Source organism: Kogia breviceps, chromosome 5 (genome assembly GCF_026419965.1).
Source record: "Kogia breviceps isolate mKogBre1 chromosome 5, mKogBre1 haplotype 1, whole genome shotgun sequence".
NCBI classification, from domain to species: Eukaryota; Metazoa; Chordata; class Mammalia; order Artiodactyla; family Physeteridae; genus Kogia; species Kogia breviceps.
In genome coordinates this window covers 29,610,726-29,632,812 of record NC_081314.1, presented here as the reverse complement: position 1 = coordinate 29,632,812, position 22,087 = coordinate 29,610,726, and the positions used below count along the sequence as shown (strand labels likewise).

Below are 22,087 nucleotides of genomic sequence, written 5' to 3'. Positions count from 1 at the left end.
GTGCCGAGGAGGGACTTCTGGGCCCGGAGCGGAAGTGGCGGGGGCGGTGCCAGGGCCGAAGGACTCCGTCTGAGAAACCAGATTCGAGGTCTTCACGGGGGGGGCGGGTGTTTGTCCAGTGGAAGGGTTTTGTCGCTGTGGCTCCCAAATTTTGCTTGCGAGGCTGGCCTGGCTGAGGGCTCAGTGCGCCCGGCCCCACCCTCCAGGTGAGCCTAGGAACTGATGACGGGGCCCCAGCGCGTGACGGACTAGGTTCACGCCGTCCTCTCAGGCCTTCGCGGCCGGGCGGCCCGGGTTATCCCGAGTATCCTGGGGACCCCACGCCACGTGCCGACGGCGACGCGAGGGCCTCAGTCCCCGGGAAGTTACGCCCCTTCTGGTTCGTAAGACTCAAGAGTCTCAGGCCACCCGGGCTTAGCTCTGTTTTCCCCGAAAAACACCGAGTCTCCGGTCCTTGGAAACGGTAACCGTCCTTCTTTCTGTGAATTGACCACCCGCTTCCAGTTCGTGCAGCCGTTTGGTTGTTTGTAAGACACCCCTTTCACGGACACCGAACATTGATGAACCCAAAGTTTATCAGTTCTCGGCAGTGACCTTTTTCTAAACCAGAGCGATTTTTTGTATTAGTTAACTTACTCTGGTTTGAATTACAGTTCTGTCCGTGAGGGCCCTGGCCGCTGAATGTCAGCCCTGTGAAGGCAGGGGCTGTGTCTTGGTCTTTGTGACCTCTTCTATAGCGGGGCAGGGATTTGTGTAAGGTCAGCACCTAGTAAATGTTTGCTGAGTTGAACTGTTAGGTGAAAGAACTGTTGTAGGACCACTAACTCAGCATCTTTAAAAAACTGTTCTAGAACCTCCCCCCACCCGGAGTCTCATTCTTTTTTCTGCGAAACACTCAATGCTGCCTGAGGCTTGGACCCAACCTGAGGGACCACATCTGAGAAAACCCAGCCTGTGTCTGCAGTATCCGCTTGAATTCCTCAGGTTGTTCAGGAATGGAGAATCTCCAGCAGTGTTAAATATATTACCATCAACTTAGGAGATGGCTGCTTTGCAAAGGAAAGGGCTTCAGGCAAGGATTCTCAGCTCTGAAGAAGAGGAGAAACTTAAAAGAGACCAAGCTTTAGTGTCTGATTTTAAACAGCAAAAACTGGAAAAAGAGGCTCAGAAGAACTGGGACCTTTTTTACAAAAGAAATAGCACTAACTTCTTCAAAGATAGACACTGGACCACCAGAGAGTTTGAGGAGCTCAGATCATGTAGAGAGGTAAACTAATATTACACCTTATTTGAGCTGTTCTTCATTTAAAATGTGTAGAAGAGGGGTGCTTTATTGCATTCCCAGGGGGAGTGTGAGATAATTTATGAAACCTCTCAGAGGCTTCATAAATTTTTGTACCTTAGCTATACACTGTTTGTCTCAAGTAGTTTTAGCAGTTGCTGAGTTGTATAATACAGAGGAGAAAAGACGCTGCAACTGCAGTCCTGTTGTCTAACAAAGGCCAGTCACAGAATTTTGAAATCAGTGACTGGTGGGGCTTTCAACCACTTCACACTGACACATCAGGCCATCAGCATCATGCTTCTGTATTATGGCAAGAGAAGGAGAAATAGATAAATATATGCTTTTTTGGTAAGTTAAAAAAAGGGGGGGCATTTTCTGTTTCTTTAAAGCTAATCTGAAAGTTGTAAATATTAAATTCATGAATGATTTCAATGACACGTTCATAATAATAATGATGATGAACACATTATCACGCCCGTTTTCTAGAAGTTTACATGTGTTCTGTAACTTAAGCCTTATAATAACATGGTGAAGTTTGGCTTTAGTATTATCCCCACTTGCTGATGAAATTGAGGCACAAAGCTGTTTAAGTGATTTGTCGAGTGATAGAACCTGGGGTGAGGGGAGGAGTCCGGATTTGAGTACACGTGGTTTAACCTCAGAGCCTATTCTGAACTATTATGCTGTGTTTTCTCCACACCAGACTGCCCAGTGTTGGACGAGGTATCAGTGGCTTTGGGTTATCAGTTCACTTAATTGTCTACTCCATGGGGGCAGAGACCTTGTCTTGTGTTCTGGACCTTTTAGTTTTTTCTTCATTATGTAGATGTAGTGTACTGTAACTTTGGGTTCTCTTTCCTCAGTTTGAAGATCAAAAATTGACTATGCTTGAAGCTGGCTGTGGGGTTGGGAACTGTTTATTCCCGCTTTTAGAAGATCCGAATATCTTTGCCTATGCCTGTGATTTTTCTCCAAGAGCAGTTGAATATGTCAAGGTTGGTGCACCAGCTGTGTGTTTTGTTATATTTTCCTAGACTTGTTGGACCTGGCTTCTACACCCATTTGCCCAATTTCAGTCCTCTCCCTGAAGCTAACCAGCTGTGATCACTGTGAACCTAGTTTTCCTGATTACATGCATGTATAATACATACAGAAACATAGCAGTATTCAGAAAAGTAGAAAGAAATACCAAACAACATCCTTATCCTTGTATCCAGATTTAATGATTGCCAGCATTTTGCTATGTTTCCTTTATAGACTTGCTGAACTGTTTTAAAGTAAGTTACAAATGTTGACACGCTTCACTCCTAAATATGTATGCCTACATCTTCAAAGAAAATAAGGACTTTTTCTACATGATTACAATATACTTATCATGTCTGACAAAAATAACTGTAATTCCCTAATGTCATTAATACCCAGTCTGTATTCAGATTTCCCCCAGTAGTCCCAGGTGTCTTTAATAGCTATATTTAATTAAGGACTACATCTTACACTTTATTATATACCTTAAATCTCCTTAGCCTAAAACATTCCTGCCCTTCCCCTTGACCTTTTCCCCACTGACATTGAATTTTCGGAGAGCAAGCATTTTCTGTAATGAGGTCCCACGTGCCAGATTGGGTATGATTGTTTCTTTAAATCATTGTTTAACTTGTTTCTGTATTTCCTGTAAACTAGAAGTTAGATTTAAATCAGTAAAATACTTTGGGCAAAAATACTTTAATAGCTGATGTTTCTTTCATATTGCATCCTATCAGGAGGCAGTAGTGTAATCTTGCTGTAAGTGATGCTAGTTTTGATTGCTGGGTTAAGGTAGTAACTACCTAATTCCTTTGTTTCACAGGTATTTTCTTTTTGTCACTAACAGATATGTGGGGGATACTTTGGCAACATGCAGATATGTAGTTTTCCATCAACCTTTCACAGTTTTAACATCTATTAGATTTTTAAAATAGTGGCATCACATTGTACTATAACCTGCTTTCTTTGCTCTATGTTATATCTTGCCGAGTTTTTCATCCTATTACATGTAGGTCCACTGCATTTCATTTACCTGTTGTAGTATTCCATAGAACAGATATGCCATACTGTAACAATTGCCTTGTTGATAATTGTTGGAATTGTTTCTAATTTTTTGCTCTTACAAGTAGGGTTAATTAAAATTGTACACATGCCCCAAAACACATGTGTGCACTTATTTCTGTGGTGAATAATAGAATAGAATTCCTTGGAGAAAGGATACATGTTGAAATTTAAGTAGATAATGACAAGCTTCCATCCAGAAAATTATACCAATTTATAATTTCACCAGTAGTATAAAGGTATTTTTTTCCTCTATGCCCATAACATTTGACATCAGTCTTCTTTATATCTCCCAATCTTATGGGCAAAAAGTACTCCAATTATTTATTTATTTATGTTTGGCTGCATCACATCTTAGTTGTGGCATGTGGGTTCTTCGTTGCAGAGCACGGGCTTCTCTGTAGTTGTGGTGCGCAGGCTCCAGAGCACGTGGGCTCAGTAGTTGTGTGTGGGCTCTCTACTTGTGGTGCTTGGGCTCGGTGTTGTGGTGTGTGGGCTTAGTTGCCCTACGGCATGTGGGATCTTAGTTCCCTGACCAGGGATCCAACCCACGTCCCTTGCTTGATCTGTGACCCAGGATGTGATCTATCCTGGAGAATGTTCCATGTGCACTTGAGAAGAAAGTGTAATCTGCTGTTTTTGTATAGAATGTCCTATAAATATCAATTAAATCTATCTGGTCTGTTATGTCATTTAAAGCCTGTGTTTCCTTATTAATTTTCTGTTTGGATGATCTGTTCCTTGGTGTACGTGAGGTGTTAAAGTCCCCCACTATTATTGTGTTACTGTCAATTTCCTCTTTTATAGCTGTTAGCAGTTGCCTTATGTATTGAGGTGCTCTTATATTGGGAGCATATATATTTATAATTGTTATACCTTCTTCTTGGATTGATCCCTTCATCATTATGTAGTGTCCTTCCTTGTCTCTTGTAACATTCTTTATTTTGAAGTCTATTTGATATGAGTATTGCTACTCCAGCTTTCTTTTGATTTCCACTTCCATGGCATATCTTTTTCCATCCCCTCACTTAAAGTCTGCATGTGTCCCTAGGTCTCAAGTGGGTCTCTTGTAGACAGCATATATACAGGTCTTGTTTTTGTATCCACTCAGCGAGCCTGTGTCTTTTGGTTGGAGCATTTAATCCATTCACGTTTAAGGTAATTATCAATATATATGTTCCTATTACCATTTTCTTAATTGTCATTGGTTTGTTTTTGTAGGTCTTTTTCTTCTCTTGTGTTTCCGCTTAGAGAAGTTCCTTCAGCATTTGCTGTAGAGCTGGTTTGGTGGTGCTGAATTCTCTTAGCTTTTGCTTGTCTGTAAAGCTTTTGATTTCTCCGTCAAATCTGGATGAGATCCTTGCTGGGTAGAGTAATCTTGGTTGTAGGTTCTTCCCTTTCATCACTTTAAATATATCATGCCACTCCCTTCTGGCTTGTAGAGTTTCTACTGAGAAATCAGCTGTTAACCTTATGGGCGTTCCCTTATATGTTATTTGTCTTTTTTCCCTTGTTGCTTTCAATAATTTTTCTTTGTCTTTAATTTTTGTCAATTTGATTACTATGTGTCTCGGCGTGTTTCTCCTTGGGTTTATCCTGCCTGGGACTCTCTGCCCTTCCTGGACTTGGGTGGCTATTTCCTTTCTCATGTTAGGAAAGTTTTCGACTCTAATCTCTTCAAATATTTTCTCAGGTCCTTTCTCTCTCTCTTCTTCTGGGACCCCTATAATGCGAATGTTGTTGTGTTTAATGTTGTCCCAGAGGTCTCTTAGGCTGTCTTCATTTCTTTTCATTCTTTTTTCTTTATTCTATTCTGTGGCAGTGAATTCCACCATTCTGTCTTCCAGGTCACTTATCTGTTCTTCTGCCTCAGTCATTCTGCTATTGATTCCTTCTAGTGTATTTTTCATTTCAGTTATTGTATTGTTCATCTCTGTTTGTTTGTTCTTTAATTCTTCTAGGTCTTTGTTAAACATTTCTTGCATCTTCTCAATCTTTGCCTCCATCCTTTTTCCGAGGTCCTGGATCATCTTCACTATCATTATTCTGAATTCTTTTTCTGGAAGGTTACCTATCTCCACTTCATTTAGTTGTTTTTCTGGGGTTTTATCTCGTTCCTTCATCTGGTACATAGCCCTCTGCCTTTTCATCTTGTGTGTCTTTCTGTGAATGTGGTTTTTGTTCCACAGGCTGCAGGCTTGTAGTTCTTGCTTCTGCTGTCTGCCCTGTGGTGGATTAGGCTATCTATGAGGCTTGTGCAAGTTTCCGAATGGGAGGGACTGGTGGTGGGTAGAACTGGCTGTTGCTCAGGTGGGCAGAACTCAGTAAAACTTTAATCTGCTTGTCTGCTGATGGGTGGGACTTGGTTCCTTCCCTGTTGGTTGGCTTGAGGCGACCCAACACTGGAGCCTACCCAGGCTCTTTGATGGGGCTAGTGGCAGAGTCTGGGAGGGCTCACGCCAAGGAGTACTTCCCAGAACTTCTGCTGCCAGTGTCCTTGTCCTCACGGTGAGCCATAGCCACCCCCCGCCTCTGCAGGAGACCCTCCAACACTACCAGGTAGGTCTGGTTCAGTCTCCTATGGGGTCACTGCTCCCTCCTCTGGGTCCCAATGCACACACTGCTTTGTGTATGCCCTCCATAAGGAGTCTCTGTTTCCTTCAGTCCTGTCGAAGTCCCACAGTCAAATCCTGCTAGCCTTCAAAGTCTGATTCTCTAGGAATTCCTCCTCCCATTGCCAGACCCCCAGGTTGGGAAGCCTTATGTGGGGCTCAGAACCTTCACTCCAGTGGGTGGACTTCTGTGGTATAAGTGTTCTCTAGTTTGTGAGTCACCCACCCAGCAGTTATGGGAATTGCTTTTATTGTGATTGCGCCCCTCCTACCATCTCATTGTGTCTTCTCCTTTGTCTTTGGGTATGAGGTATCTTTTTCGTTGAGTTCCAGTATCTTCCTGTTGATGATTGCTCAGCAGTTAGTTGTGATTTCAGTGCTCTCGCAAGAGGGAGTGAGCACACATCCTTCTACTCTGCCATCTGATACCAATCTGATAATCTTTTAAGGTATGAAGATTTTATGTCTTGTTTAGAAGTTCTATAATCACATAGGTATGCTTTTTAAAATTTTGGTTATGGTTTTTAATCAGTCTGGAAAATGTTTGGCCACTTTATCTTCAAGTATTTCTTCAGCTCTGTTTCCTCTTCTCCTTCTAGGATTCCAATTACTTGTATGTTATACCATTTGTATTGTCTCACAGCTCTTGGATGCTGGTTTTTTGTTTGTTTTTAACTTTTTTCTCTTTCTTCAGTTTGTATAATTTACTGTCCTGTCATCAACTTCACTGGTTCCTTTTTAGGCAGTAGGCATTCCTATTGATGAGCCTGTCAAGAGCATTCTTCATTTCTGTAACTAAGTTTTTGGTTTTTAGCATTTTTTGTTGATTTGTTTAGTAGTTTCTATCTCTCTGTGAAATTACCTATATGATCTTGCATGTTGTCTACCTTTTCCTTTAGAGCCTTTAATATGTTAATCACAGTTTTTTTTTTTTTTTTTTTTTTGCGGTATGCGGGCCTCTCACTGTTGTGGCCTCTCCCGTTGCGGAGCACAGGCTCCAGACGCGCAGGCCTAGCGGCCATGGCTCACGGGCTTAGTTGCTCCGTGGCATGTGGGATCTTCCCGGACCAGGGCACGAACCCGTGTCTCCTGCATCGGCAGGCGGATTCTCAACCACTGCGCCACCAGGGAAGCCCTATCACAGTTATTTTAAATGTCCAAACCTGTAGTTCCAACGTCTGTGTCATATTTGAGTCTGGTTCTCATGATTGACTGTCTCTTCAGACCATATTTTTTCTTGCCTTTTGGTATACCTTGTTCTTTTTTGCTGAAAGCCAGGTATGTTATATAGGACAGTGGATACTGAGGTAATAAGGATTTGTAATAATCTAGACAGGAGTTGGGCTCTATTTGAAGTCTCTTGTTGCTATAGTTACCTGTGAGGTTTGTTGTTGCTATGGGCCTCAGAGACTTCAGACTCCTCTGTTGACTTTGTTTTTGTTGCTCCTCTTGGCTTTGGGTCTTCCCTTTGTGCTGTTCACCATGAAGAGTCTGTCTCTTGCAGCTTTCACAGCAATCCACTGTTGTTATTACTGGAGACTTGTTGGTAGTATGTGGGGAAAGAGACTGTTCTCTAATGTTCTGATTCTCAGTTTTTGAACTGCATGATGGACCTGTGTGGGGAAAGAGACTGTTCTCTAATGTTCTAATTCTCAGTTTTTGAACTGCATGATGGACCTGTGTCTTAGGGGTGTGGCCCTCACAAGTGTTTCTGCTTCTCCAGGACTAGAGCTTTTCTCTCCCATCGCTTCCCCACCTCTGTCATCCTCTGTGGTCTTGAGGCCATCCTCTCTGCAGATTAAGACTAGGTCTGGGAAGAGTAGGACCCTCCCCCAGTGGTAGTGGTACTCCACCAGTGCCCTAAGGATACAGGCCTCAGGTGACTTTTCCCCTGCAGGTTAAACCTTTCCTCCCTTAAAGGAGGTGAGAAAGTCTAGCACCAGAAAGAGCACCATTGTCTCTGTGAGAGCCTGGTGATGTCCTTTGTGGAAACACCTGCAAAGTGTGGGAATATCCCAATGGCTTCAGCTGTTTGTCACATTTCTAATTTTCTCTTTCCAGGCTGAAGGCTACTGCCTCAGGTAAGCAAACGCTTGAGTCCTGCGTCTCCCTGAAGGCACCTGTCCCTCTCCAGATTTGGGGATGGCTGGTGGTTCTTTGACCTCTGTTCTTTCATGAGTTCACATAAAGTTGCTGTCTGTCCAGCTTGTTTCCCATAAGGATGGGAACTACGTCTCTCCACCTCTCTACATCTCTGCACTGGAGCTGCAAGTCTTTTATTACTCTAAGCAGTCTGCTGTCCTCTAACACAAGTGGATAGAGCTAGCTGTTAAAACAGTGAATTAAGTGAGAAATTCGTTTTCCATTCCTGATAATTGTCACCTGTATTATCTCCTTTTTTTGAAAAAAATTTATTTTTGGCCACATTGGGTCTTTGTTGCTGTGTGCGGGCTTTCTCTAGTTGCGGAGAGAGGGGGCTACTCTTCTTTGCGGTGCACAGGCTTCTCATTGTGGTGGCTTTTCTTGTTGTGGAGCACGGGCTCTAGGCACACGGGCTTCAGTAGTTGTGGCACATGGGCTCAGTAGCTGTGGCTTGTGGACTCTAGAGCACAGTCTTAGTAGTTGGGGTGCACGAGTTTAGTTGCTTTGCAGCCTGTGGGCTCGAACCCATGTCCCCTGCATTGGTAGGTAGATTCTTAACCACTGCACCACCAGGGAAGTCCCTATTATCTACCTTTTAAAAAATCTAATTGTCATTTTTGTCATCTCTCTTCTGTCATATACACTACTGATCCCTCTTTATACATGGGTCTGTTTGGGGACTCTGTTCTTTCTCAGTGATCTATTTGTCCCCATTCTCAAACCACACTGTTTTAGTACTTCATTTTGTAATGTGTTTTGATGTCCAGTAGTGTGCCTCCTCTTCCATTGTTCTTCATTTAAAAATCATCTTGCCGGGCTTCCCTGTTGGCACAGTGGTTAAGAATCCACCTGCCAATGCAGGGGACACGGGTTCAAGCCCGGGTCCAGGAAGATCCCACATGCCGCGGAGCGGCTAAGCCCATGTGCCACAACTACTGAGCCTGTGCTCTAGAGCCCGCGAGCTGCAACTACTGAACCTGCATGCTGCAACTACTGAAGCCCACACGCCTAGAGCCCTTACTCTGCAACAAGAGAAGCCACTGCAGTGAGAAGCCCGCGCACCGCAATAAGAAGCCCGCGCACTGCAATGAAGAGTAGCCCCCACTCACTGCAACTAGAGAAAGCCCTTGCGCAGAAATGAAGACCCAATACAGATCAAAAATAAATAAATAAATTAATTAATTAAAAACAAACAAACAAAAACCCACAATGTGATATCACCTCACGGCCATTAGGATGGCCACTATCAAAAAAAAAAAATCATCTTGGCTATTCCTCAGGATTTTCACTTCCAGATGAATAAAATTTACCTTGTCAAGTTTTAAAATCTGTGGAGATTCAGTTGAGATTGCATTGGATTTATAAGAGGAGTTATAGGTAGAACTGACATCTTTTCAACATTGAACCTTCCCATCCAATAACTTTGTATATCTCTCTATTAAAGTCCTTATTTACATTAAAGAAAAGTTTGATTTATTTTCCATAATGCTCTTATACATGTGTTGAAACCATCAACCAAAATGTACCGGCAACACACTTGTAGTTAAAAAAAAAAAAAGTTACGTTTTATTAGCTTGCTGCATCAAGGGAAAATATACCCAGAAGAACTGTGGGAGCATTCCAATAAAGGAAGTTGGAAGGATTTCTCATAGGGTTAAGGGAGCAGAGGCTGGTTTTGGATTATCATCCTTCTGGAGTTACATGCTTCTAAAATGCTCAGTTTGGAATATGTGATAGACTATGTACTCACTTAAAAATGATTGGTTAATATATTTAAAACAGGTAACCAACAAGGACCTGCTGTATAGCACAGGGAACTCTGCTCAAAACTCTGTAATAACCTAAATGGGAAAAGAATTTGAAAAAGAATAGGTACATGTATATGTATAACTGAATCACTCTGCTGTACACCTGAAACTAACAACATTGTTAATCAAATATACTCCAATATAAAATAAAATTTTTTTAAAAGGAAAAAAATGATTTGTTAAAATGAAATCTTGTCTGTTGTAGCAGTATTGAACATTACATGCTTTAATGTGCAAATGGTTCATTACTGTTTTACCCAGTTACAAAGTGATCATTGATTTCTGTGCAGCAGAGTACACATAGAAATGGGATCTCCTTTTGATGTTGTGTTTTTCTCTATGTATCAGTGTGGATGTGGTGTTAAAATTATTTTGTGTTTTTCTCCTGTCTAGCAAAATCCTTTATATGACACAGCAAGATGCAAGGTATTCCAGTGTGATCTGACTAAAGATGACCTTCTGGAACATGTGCCCCCAGAGTCTGTGGATGTTGTCATGTTGATATTTGTGCTCTCTGCAGTTCACCCTGATAAAATGCACCTTGTCTTAAAAAACATTTACAAGGTTAGTAATTGGGAGCCTGCACTTGAGGGTTAGATGTCCTGATCTTTTCATTTACCTTCCCTCTGAGGCTCACATGCTGTCTCGATTGACATAGTCTCCCCGTTCTCACGAGGTGGGCTGCGTAGTCAGTATAGGGAAGAAAGTTCTCCTGCATAAAACATCCACCCTAGATTCTCATTTGCCTGGTGGCCATCGCTGCCCTTCAGAGCTTGGCTAGCCTTGGAGCAGGGATGATTTTGCAGCTGCCTAGGATCTGTGGAGTCTTGCTGTAAAGTGAGAGGAAGCATAGTTCAGTGCACAAGAGCACACAGTCTGGAGTCAGGGTGCCTAGAATCAAATCTGTTTCCCCTAATGTAGGCAGACTTCCTTTACCTTTCTGAGCCTTCATTTCATTACCTGTGGAATGTTGAGATAATAGTTCCTAGATCTTAGGATTTGGGGGAGATTATATGAGATGTGTTTTAAGTGCTTAGTGCAGTGCCTAGAAATGGTGAGTGCTCTTTAAAAGTCAGCTGTGGTCGTCATTGTTGTTACTCCCATCATTGTTTCCCAAGCTGCTGTGGCCACCAGGAGGCTGCTGCAGCACTCAGGGAGTAAAGCATCACTCCTAAGTCATGTGACTCAGAACAGGCCACCTTTTCATTTTTCTCTGGGCCTCAGTTTTCTTGTGTGTAAAATGGGGGTGTCTTTCACTCATGGGGTTATTGTGAGATGCAGGTAAGATCAGGTACGAGGTGCTTTGTAAACTACAATGGAGGCTCTCTTAGCTGTACAAACAGTGGGTAACCATGTTGATTAACTTAAAATCAACTAAGTCAAGAAATGATTTTTTAAAATGGTACCTTCTTACTGTAAACATTTTATTATGAGTTAAAATATGTTAATACTCACTTATCATTCTTTTCATGTAGAGCCAAGGCCTTTTCTTTGAGTATGGGGCCATTTATCTTACATAAATCACACATGTAATAGAGTTTTGATTTCTTTACAACAAGAACTTAAAAACAATTGAAAAGTAATATGAAGGCAGATTCTTTTATATTTTTACCCAGACTTTCATAGTTGATTCTCCCACACTTAATTAATAGAAGTTTGTTCAGTGCTTGTTTAACAAGTCTTTCCAAAGTATTCAACATACTTTTCATAGGAAATAAAACTGCCTTCTGTTCATGTTCGTATTGCATTGTTTATATACTCGTATATAATGATAAATCTCAGAACAGCAGCACAAGCAAGCTTGAGGATGAACACCAGTGACAGATGGGAGCACCGGCTCCCCGGGAGGCCCTGGAGTGTAATGGCGCATGGTCTAGAGAGCCTGGGAGCCTCACCTGCTCAGGGGGTCATGGCTTCGGTCAGTTTACAGAGAGAGTGGAAGGTGTCCAGCAAGCTGAGGAAGTGGACGTTAGTTGAGAGCCTCTGTATATGTAGAGCTGTACATTAAAATTTAACCCTGGTTCGTGATGTTTTAAGAGTAGTGAGGTAGAAATTTCAAGACGCTGGAAACCTGTTAGGGAATAACTATTCTCACTGAAAACAATTTTTTAAAAAATTCAGATATTGCCACATTGGTTTTAGCCCTCTGCTTGTGAGGTTTTGTAAGGTTTTTTTCCTCCTTACCTCTCCTTTCCCTGCCCTGGCATATGAACAGATGAGAACCCAGCGTATATCCACAGATGGGCATGGGACTTAAGCCAGGTAAAGAGGGAAGAGGGGACCGATGGGAGGATCCCTGATTTGATGGCTCACGTGAAGGTGAAGGCTTATGAAAGATGGGGAATTAGAGAGAGAGCTGGAAAGATGGTGGAGGGGGTGGTCGGAGAGTGACTTGTGTGACGTTGAGAGTATGAAGGGGTTATACTTTACAGTGTTGACAAGACCTTAGGATATAACTGTGGGAGCAAGTGATTACGGTAGGGTGGAGGATGAGATCTTTGGAAGAGAGAAGCTCAAATCATTGAGGCCAGCATATTTGGAAGCATAATCCACGTGCATGTTGAAATTGATGGGAATTAAGAATGGAGTAGTATGAGGATAAAAGCATAAACCAGAAGACGCATTCATCATGAAATGGAGGGAAATGACCCTGGAACTAATAGATGACTAACAATAAGGGATAGTGGGTGATATGATCTGATGACAAGAGATTCAGACCTGAGGCTTGGGGAGGAGAAAGGGGAATGCACAGAAAGTAGCAGTGGGGCAAGGAGGACCCCAGCCCCATTCCCACGCCCAGTGATACAAGGACCATGGGAGAAAACACAGCCTGACTTGAGAGGTTGCAGGGAAAACTGCATCCTCAGGGGACAGTCAGCTTTTTGTTAGCACAAGAATGTGAAGGGAACATTCAGGATACCATTGATTTCACTGATGGAGGGGTTGGGGGATTAGGAAGGAGTAGGAGGTAATAGGGGCAGAGTAAGGAGTGTCTGGAACTTTGCTGGGGACGAGAGTGCCCACTGTCAGTATTTTGTCCATCATTATACTGGAGGTCCTAGTCAGCTGGAAAAGACAGAAAAAGGAATAAGGGGTTTAGAATGAGAAAGAAACAGAACTCATTATTTTCAGATAATATGATTGATGAGAAAATATTAACAGAATTACGTAAGTGTAAGATGAATGTACTCAGTGCCACAGAACTGTACACTTAAAAAAGAGTAACATGTATTGTGCAATCTTACTTTTCCACTTCATGTTACATGCTTTGTTTTACTTCTTTGTTTGATTTTGAGTTTTTTGGTAGACTTTTTTCTTTTTTTTGAGGAAATTGACAGCTGATTTTAAATTTACATGAAGGAACAAAGAGTCAAAACACTTGAAGAAGAAGGCAATGGGGAGATTTATACCCTACCAGATATAAAGGCTTGTTACAACTACAATTATTAAGACACAATGGTATTGACAGAGGGACAGACAAATTGACAGATGGAATGTGATAGCTTAAAAGCAGATCCATATATATATGGAAATTTGATAGTTGATAGAGGTGACATTGAAGATCACTGGGAAAAGGACTGCTCAGCAAATGATCCTGGGACTGTTGGTAGTCCCCGTGAGAAAAAACTAAAATTGTATTCCTACTTCACATCCTATACAAAAGTCACTCCAGGTGGGTTTAGAGACAAATGGAAAAGACAGAAGTTTAAGCCTTTCAGAAGAAAATATAGGAGAAAATCTTTGACTTCAGAGTAGGGAAAATTTTCTTTGAGATTCAGCAACATTCTGTGCATAAAGATGATGGTAAAAAAATTAAGAGTTTCTGTTCTTCAAAAGACAATATAATACAAAGAAATTGAAGAGACAGGTGGGAAAAGTAACTTAAAATCTATTCAACTGAGGGACTTCCTTGGCGGTCTAGTGCTTAAGATTCCGAGCTTCCACTGCAGGGGGCATGGCTTCGATCCCTGGTCAGCTTAGTATCCAGAATGTATAAGGAATGCCTGAGTAACAGTAAGAATGATAATAGAAAAATGAGCAAGCGGTCATTTTATAGAAGAGAACACACAAATAGGTAACATATGAAAAGATAACCTCAATAACCTAGGAAATGGAAAATAAAACCATAATGAGACACCATTAGATTAATAAAGTTAAGTCTGACAGAGCTGGGTATTAATGAGGATATGCCTATTCTTGACTTAAATGGAAACACACAACATGGTATCTATATTTTAGTATATAATGAAGTGTTATATTAAAAGAAAAGTTAACTTGAGCTGTCCCAGTCCATACCTGGCCCCTTTCTTATAGAAACAAATTCCATTTCAGCAGTCTTCCTGTTTTTACCCCCCAATAGAAATCCTTTTTCAACTGACCTGGAATGAGTTCATGGCAGCAGTGTGATGCTGTTATGCATAGTCAGTCACTGGTTCATTAATTTGAGACCATGTGCTTCATCAGGAAATTACTGGAAGAAGCAAGCTCTCAGCCGCTGACAATCAGGCACCGTTTGGGCAGCTCTGCAGTCTTGCTTGATCAACTACAGTAATAAGCTGTTGTACGGTAGAGATAATTAGGATAACTAGGATGTTAACACCTGAGAAATTTTAAAACCACATAATTTTACACTGAAAGGCACCCTTAAAGTTGAATTCCCTCAGTTTTGGAATAGAACGGTAAGAAAAATAGACCAAATTTGTCATCAGAAGATGAGATTTTGGTCCTCCCTGGTCCTCCCACTGACTTGCCTTGAAAGCCCAGGCGAGTCACTTGTACTCTGAGCCTCAGTCAGCGTGGAGTGGGTCTGGTCGACCTCTCCTGCTTTCTTCCTGGAGCTGTTGGGAGGGTGAGGAAAGCCGGTGGCTGCACAGCCCAGCCATCAAAGGAGGTGTTATACCATAACTACTGTCTTACGGACGAGAAAATACATTCAGAGGGATGAAATGTTGTCCACGGTCATTCAACCAGTTAGCAGAAGAGCTGGGATATGGACCAGGATTTCCCAAATTCCTGAGCAAGTGTCCCATGCAGCCTTTCCTTCTCTCTGAAATTACGAATGATTTCTTTCTCACACAGACTAACATTTTCAGACTTTTTCCTTCTCAATTATTCACATTTTAAAATTTAGCATTTCTGACCAAGGTATGAATGTTTTTATTGAAGAGGCACTTTACTGACAATATTTTAAATGCATGCTAGTGTTGATAAGAATTCGCTAAATGACGGAATTCCCTGGCAGTCCAGTGGTTACGACTCCGTGCTTTCAGTGCCTAGGGCACGGGTTTGCTCCCTGGTTGGGGAACTAAGATCCCACAAGCCATGGGGCGTGGCCAAAAAAAAAAGAATTTGCTAAATGAGAAAATCTGCAGCACACTTGGAAATATTATGGGCAATCTTTCCTATTCTATTCAGGAAGAGGAAACACATCAAATTACATAAAAAATCTACTATAATAGGTGCTACATGTCATGTCTTAAAAATCATCTTGTTGATGTGATGGGGCAGAATATATTTAATAAAATCAATGCCCCCTTTTGAAGTCCACTCTTATTTGGTAAAATTACGCAGTTTTGAAAGACTCCCCGTATAAAAAGCAAGTGTCACAGGCTTCCCTAGTGGCGCAGTGGTTGAGAATCCGCCTGCGAATGCAGGGGACACGGGTTCGTGCCCCCGTCTGGGAAGATCCCACATGCTGCGGAGCGGCTGAGCCCGTGAGCCATGGCCGCTGAGACTGTGCGTCCGGAGCCTGTGCTCCACAACGGGAGAGACCACAGCAGTGAGAGGCCCGCGTACCACCAAAAAAAAAAAAAAAAAAAAAAGCAAGTGTCACAGCGAGTACCACTTTCTTTTTATTCTGGAAAGCATATGGCTATTTGCTGTGTAGGAGAGGGGCAGTTATACCACTCCTGGTGGATTTTACCTTCCAATTTTTGAGACATCTGCTCTGTGACAGCTATTTCTGAAAGGCTGTAGTGAGGGACTCCCACCAGAGCCTGACACTGGTCCCTTCTCTACACACTGCACTAGCGTGAGGATGCTTCACCTCAAATCAAGAAGTGCAGCAGTGTGGGAAGAATACTCAAGTTACCCCTTCCCTCACAGTCTCTCTTGTCTTATCAGTAGTGAGGACAGAATTGGAATGACAACCCCCGCCCCTACTCCGCCCAGGGCTAACAAAAGTCCCTGATCCTGCAGTGTGATGCTTTTACCCCAGCGTGAGTCCTGCCTCCCCTCCTTAATAGCTGTTGTATGATCATGGGCAAATCACTTCCCTCTTCTGCTACGAGTTTCCTTGTCTCACAGAGGATAATAACACTCCTTCCTTCCTTCCTCCCAGAATTGTATGAAGACCCAATGAGAAAATGTCTGGTAAGCTATAGAGGGCCGTCCGCTGTTAGTGTAGTGGGCAAGCCATACAGAATTGTAGCGTGGGAGACCAGAGCTGAGACTCAGGATGAGGAAGGCCAAAAAATCAGTAAAAATTGAAAATGACATAGTATTTTTTAAAAGAAACAATTTGACTGCAGGGTCATGGATTAGGAGATGGCTAATAAAATGGTGGGAGAACGTGCTTTAGTGAAGGTATGATTGTTTCTTCTCATGTCTTTAACACTTTAATTGTGTGACACTGGACCTTCCACAGAGCTCTCATTAGTGCTCAGGAAGTACCCCTCCAGTGCACAGGACACTGCCAAGTCTTAGCACACCTTTGTTTATCAGGCCTTTTTCCTTCATAGTACGGGTATTGCAGTCTGGCCCCTTTCATAACTGTCACAAATGCAAGTTATTTTAATCCCTAAATTAATCAGGTTTTATTTTATAGTAAGCTCTGTTTGACTGGGTCCCCGAGTTACCTGCAGCCTGTTTTGTTTCGTAGGTATTAAAACCAGGCAAAAGTGTCTTGTTTCGCGACTATGGGCTGTATGATCATGCCATGCTTAGGTTTAAAGCCGGCAGCAAACTTGCAGAAAACTTTTATGTTAGACAAGATGGAACCAGATCGTATTTTTTCACTGATGGTAAGATTGCTGGAATCTGTCTTGACTGCTGTTTCTTTGATTTCATTGTCACTGTGGTACCAGTTGGAATGGGGGTGACTATACGCCCCTCACAAGCACAAGGTCCCAGAACAAGTGTGCTCACGCGCACCGCTTACCAGCCCCAGCTGTGAGCTCACGGGCTACCTGTGGTGACGGTGTCCAGTTAGTGAGCTGGATCAGTGGACAGGCTCTGATGTGCCGCCATGTGGATGACGCCAGGGAGCTACGCTGGAAAGCGAGGAGAGCAAACCAGAATCTTCACTTTGTTCACTCAGGAATAAAGAAAATAGGACAGGGTAGTGCCTTGAGATTACTTGAGTCTCACAAAGGTAAGAAACCTTTTTCTATAAGAGTGATTGAGGGACTTCCCTGGTGGTCCAGTGGTTAAGACTTTACCTTGCAATGCAGAGGGTGTAGGTTCGATCCCTGGTTGGGGAGCTAAGACCCCACATGCCTCGAGGCCAAAACATCAAAACAAAAAACAGGCAATATTGTAACAATTTCAATAAAGATTTAAAAAATGGTCCACATTAAGAAAAATCTTGAAGGAAAAAAAGTGATTGAAACTGTTTTTATACAAATTTGCTATAGAGGGGTCTTTAAAAAGTCATCTTTGATAAGAAAACCATCCAAGCACCAAGCATGATTTTAGTCTTTTAGGTATTTTGAACATTAGTTTTAAGCCTGTTAAATACAGGCATACCTCGTTTTATTGTGCTTCGTGGATGTTGCATTTTTCGTAAATGGGATGTTTCTGACAGCCCTGTGTCGAACAAGTCTATTGGCACCATTTTCCCCACAGCATTTGCTCACTTCATGCCTCTATGTCAGATTTTGGTAATTCTCGCAATATTTTGAACTATTATAAATTATTATATTTCCTATGGTGATCTGTGATCAGTGATCTTTGATGTTACTGTGAAGACTCGCTGCAGGCTCAGATGATGGTTAGCAATTTTTAGCAATAGAGTATTTTTTTTAGAGTATTTTTAAATTAAGGTATACACATTGTTTTTTTAGACACAGTGCTACTGCATACTTAATAGACTACAGTATAGTATAGACATAACTTTCATATGCACTGAGAAACCAGAAAATTCGTGTGGCTCACTTTATTGCAGTGTTTGCCTTTATTGTGGTGGTCTGGAACCGAACCCACGATATCTCTGAGGTATGCCTGTAATCTGAACCATAAGGTAATTACCTTCTTAAGCTCTAATTTTTACAACATTTGTATTTCTTGAAGTGAAATATTCTCTTAAAAATCTAAAAATGAGTGATTACCATTAAAACTATAAAACCATTAAAAATGTACGGTGAAAATTAAAAATTTGTTTTAATGATTTGGATTCATGAAATCTGATTAAACCAATTATAAATAATTGAGAAGATGCAATAATATCTGCAGAGTGCTTCAGAGCACATTCTTTGGAGTAATGCCCTCAATAAGAGTCTTTGTTTTTGCTACGTAGCCATTCTCTTTGTTTCACTTAATGTGTAGCAATGTATTACTTGGATTAACTTTTCCTTAGGGTATGTCATCATCAGATGATTTTATTTCTTCCCACTTTGGTCACTGATTTTCCTCCTTCATGTTAGCATAGATGAGGTGTTTGATGTAAACAAATTGAGCACACACGCACTTTGCATGAGTACAGCCAGTCTGGAACTGTGTTTCTTTTTTTTTTTTTTTTTTTTTTGTGGTACGCGGGCCTCTCACTGTTGTGGCCTCTCCCGTTGCAGAGCACAGGCTCCGGACGCACAGGCTCAGCGGCCATGGCTCATGGGCCCAGCCGCTCCGCGGCATGTGGGATCTTCCCGGACCGGGGCACGAACCCGCGTCCCCTGCATCGGCAGGCGGACTCTCAACCACTGTGCCACCAGGAAAGCCCTGGAATTGTGTTTCCTTTTACTCAGACTCTTGTCCTTGAGGAATCACAGTAGGGCAAGGAGGGCATACTCCAGGTTGTTCTTAAACTTTTTTGCCTATTGTGTATTTGGGAGTTTTTGTTTGACGGGGAGAAGTAGGAGTTTGTTAACTTTCCAGAACAAAACCTTTACCTTTTAGTGTTGAGGTTCTCCTTCCATTAAGGATGCCCTGTCTCAGCCTCCCGCCCCCCTCACCACTGCTCAGCAGTGCAGTGGAGTCCAGACTGCAAGCGCTGTCGATCTGCTTGTCTTCTAGAATTCCTGGCACGACTCTTTATGGACACAGGTTACGAAGAAGAGGTGAACGAGTATGTGTTTCGTGAGACGGTGAATAAAAAAGAAGGCCTGTGTGTGCCGAGGGTTTTTCTTCAGAGCAAGTTCCGAAAGTCTCAGAAGAGCCCAACTCCTGTGACGCCACGCCTGGGCCACGAGTTCTGACCTTTCACGATGTCTGTGCCTCCCCTTGAAGAGGAAAGTTTAAAGTCACTCTTTTTATTTTGTGTACTTTTGTATTTTAACTTTTTAAAATGAATATATATACTTTTTATATTAAAAGGTAGCAAGTGTGTGTGTGTTACAGAATTGTAAATAAAATTGCAAGACCTTAAGAGGAAAGTTTTATGGTATAAAGTGTTTTAGCCATGTTGTCTAAGATTCCACAGAGGAAAGCACGAGGGCCCTGTAGCACTTAAAGAGACCTGTGTCATTCATTACTCCTCCAGCCTGTAAATGTGTCTCTAGGCAGCATGTCAGACAACCCTGTGGAAAAATGAGGCCAAATAGACTAAAATAACACATCCCTCTGTATTTTTAGCTTGAAGGATTGTTCTCTTCTTTCTCCAATGTTTCATGTTTGCCCATTTCCCTCTGCTTCGGTTCATTTATGTGCCTCCTCGGGACCAGTGTCCACAAATGCCACTTCTGCATTGGAGGTCTCAGGAACACCCCTTGGCTCCCTGCTTCATTCCTGAGACCGTCTGTAATTGGGCCAGTCCCTGGCCACAGTGTCCTGAGGGAGATGGGAAGGCCATCCCCTGTCCCAGCTCCCCATTGGGAAATGAGGCGGCGGCAGCTAAGAGGCAATGACTGCCATGGCTAGTGCTGAGGTGGCATATAGGAAAATCCTCAGATTGGTCTGCTGACCTGTTTCCCAAGCATTCCTGTGTAATGACTTTCACTTTATAAAATGAAATCAGAGTTCTTTTGGCCTGCTAACAAAGCTGATCCTGTAGGCCGTGATGTTTCCTGTTTATGAGAATGGTTGACTTGAGTGTACTGCCTGGACTGCACACACAGCCAGCTAGGGCCCTTCAACGCCAAACGCATTTGAAGGGGAGGGGTCCCTGTGGGGAGGGGCTGGCCAGTAGTCATAGCTGTTCTGTACAATTAGTCAGCCTTCCCGCTCTCGGAGAGAATAGGGACAGGCAGTGAGGCCCAGGCGGCATGCTTGCTGGGTGTCCTCGCTTGGCCATCTGTCCCTGACTGCTTGGGAGGGCTCTAAGGGGCAGGGGAAGCAAGAGGAACCCCTGTCTATTGCTGGTCTGTTGCTTTATGTATTCTCTCCCCTTCTTTTGAAGGCTGGAAGATGGCTATCCTGGGTAAGAGCAAAACTGATGAGGACTAGTACAGAGTTGTCCTTTGAAATCAGCTTGTAAAGAAGATGAACGTGGTGCGGGACGGCGACTCACTGGCTTCGTCATGGAGCGAGGGGCAAGCCCAGCCCCAGAGCAGTTTGTTGGGGGAGAGCCTCGACCAGTCCCAGGCTCCCCACCTCCAGTCCAGGGCCCTTTCCTCCAAGTGGCTCCAGCAAGTGCATCCCACACCCAGCTTCAGCCCCAGAATGCTGCTAAATGGCCCCTCCTCGGAAGTCCTTTCACCTGTTTCCTCCACTAGGTCTGACCAATGTCACTTGGATTTTAGTGGCTGAGCTGGATAAAAACAGGATATTTAAAGTAGAAAGTGGGGAGCAGTGTGGTGTGTAGTAGGGTAAGCGTGGGCTTTTGTTGTCAGAAGTCAGTTGTGACCTCACCACTCACTCTGTTTGAACCTCAGATTCCTTACTTGTAAGACATGGATAATTGTCCTGAGACCTACCAGAGGTGGCCGATCTGGCCGACCACGTGCCCTGGAGACGGGAGTGACTCTAAAGCAAGCTGAACAGGCTGTCGAGGACCCGGCCATAAGAAAAGGCCCCTCTACCTTTGCCAGGAGTTGCCTGAGGGGACGCCTGTAAACGAGGCCCATGGTTTCCTCCAAGCACAACTTGGAGTCGTCTCTGTCCTCAGGAGCAATGATGGCCCCAAATTCCTGCCCCATAAAGGAAAGGCTGCAGATTTTTCACCTGGAATATTTAAAGCTGGCCTAATGACACGCACACCTCTGACACCCAGCCAGGTAACCTCTCAGTAACCCCGCTTTAAAATGTGGTTGTAAAACATACTTCTAGTTAAATGAATGAGGTGACATAGTCTATCATGGTTTGGGCCAATGGATTGGGGTAAGAAATAATAAAAACATGACTTCAGTTCTCTTGCCTTGGTGCCCCCGTGTTCATTCTCCATGGGCCACTTCCATTACTGCACCCCAGATTAAGACAGAGGAGCAGAGTCTTCTGCAGGTTGGGGGCCCAGGAGATCGAGGAAAGCAAGGCCACAGTGTGTTTAGTAGCAAAACTCTGTGACAGCATTTGTTAAATCATAGACTGCCAAGAGTCAACCAGTATTGTCTTGTCTTCACAGGCAGAAAATAGCCCCAGAAGGGTGGTGAGTACTGGTTTACAGTGCTATAGAAAATAGCATAAGTACTATAGTGCTCTTGAGTGAGGTATATATACCATATATAGTATAGAATATATATATTATACTACGCAGTGTATACCGTAAACGTACTATATGGTACTATTAATTTCATTTGAGTTTTTGATATATACTACATACAACAATACTAATTGTGTTACACTATTTGGAATATAAACATCTGGGTTCAAGTCTAGGACTTGGCCCATACAAGTAGTCAACTTCTCCAAGCCTCAGTCTTCCCATTTCTAAGACTGAGATCCTGTTACCTGTAGCACACGACTGCTACCAGATTAAATGAGTGATTCATTTACTATAGTTACAGTCAAGTGCTTGTTATTTCTATTAGTTTGTATTCCCCAAGAAAATGACTTAATCCATACTCTTC

General features: G+C 42.8%; 1 protein-coding gene across 6 annotated transcripts; it reads left to right on the top strand.

Moving 5' to 3' along the window:
* Nucleotides 1–2: 2 nt before the first annotated feature.
* METTL6 (methyltransferase 6, tRNA N3-cytidine) lies at nucleotides 3–21,438 on the top strand. 6 transcript variants are annotated; one of them, XM_067033812.1, is made up of 7 exons: nucleotides 20–206; nucleotides 852–1,267; nucleotides 2,149–2,280; nucleotides 10,326–10,496; nucleotides 16,813–16,954; nucleotides 19,161–19,353; nucleotides 20,482–21,432. In XM_067033812.1, the coding sequence occupies exons 2-6, from the start codon at nucleotides 1,043–1,045 to the stop codon at nucleotides 19,340–19,342; spliced, it is 852 nt and encodes a 283-aa protein (XP_066889913.1). In that variant the 5' UTR covers nucleotides 20–206; nucleotides 852–1,042; the 3' UTR covers nucleotides 19,343–19,353; nucleotides 20,482–21,432. The 6 variants fall into 6 exon arrangements, with proteins under 6 accessions (XP_066889914.1, XP_058921499.1, XP_066889912.1 ...); XM_067033813.1 differs by lacking the exon at nucleotides 20,482–21,432 and having other exon boundaries at nucleotides 3–206; nucleotides 19,161–19,519; XM_067033811.1 differs by having other exon boundaries at nucleotides 14–1,267; nucleotides 20,482–21,438.
* Nucleotides 21,439–22,087: the final 649 nt, after the last annotated feature.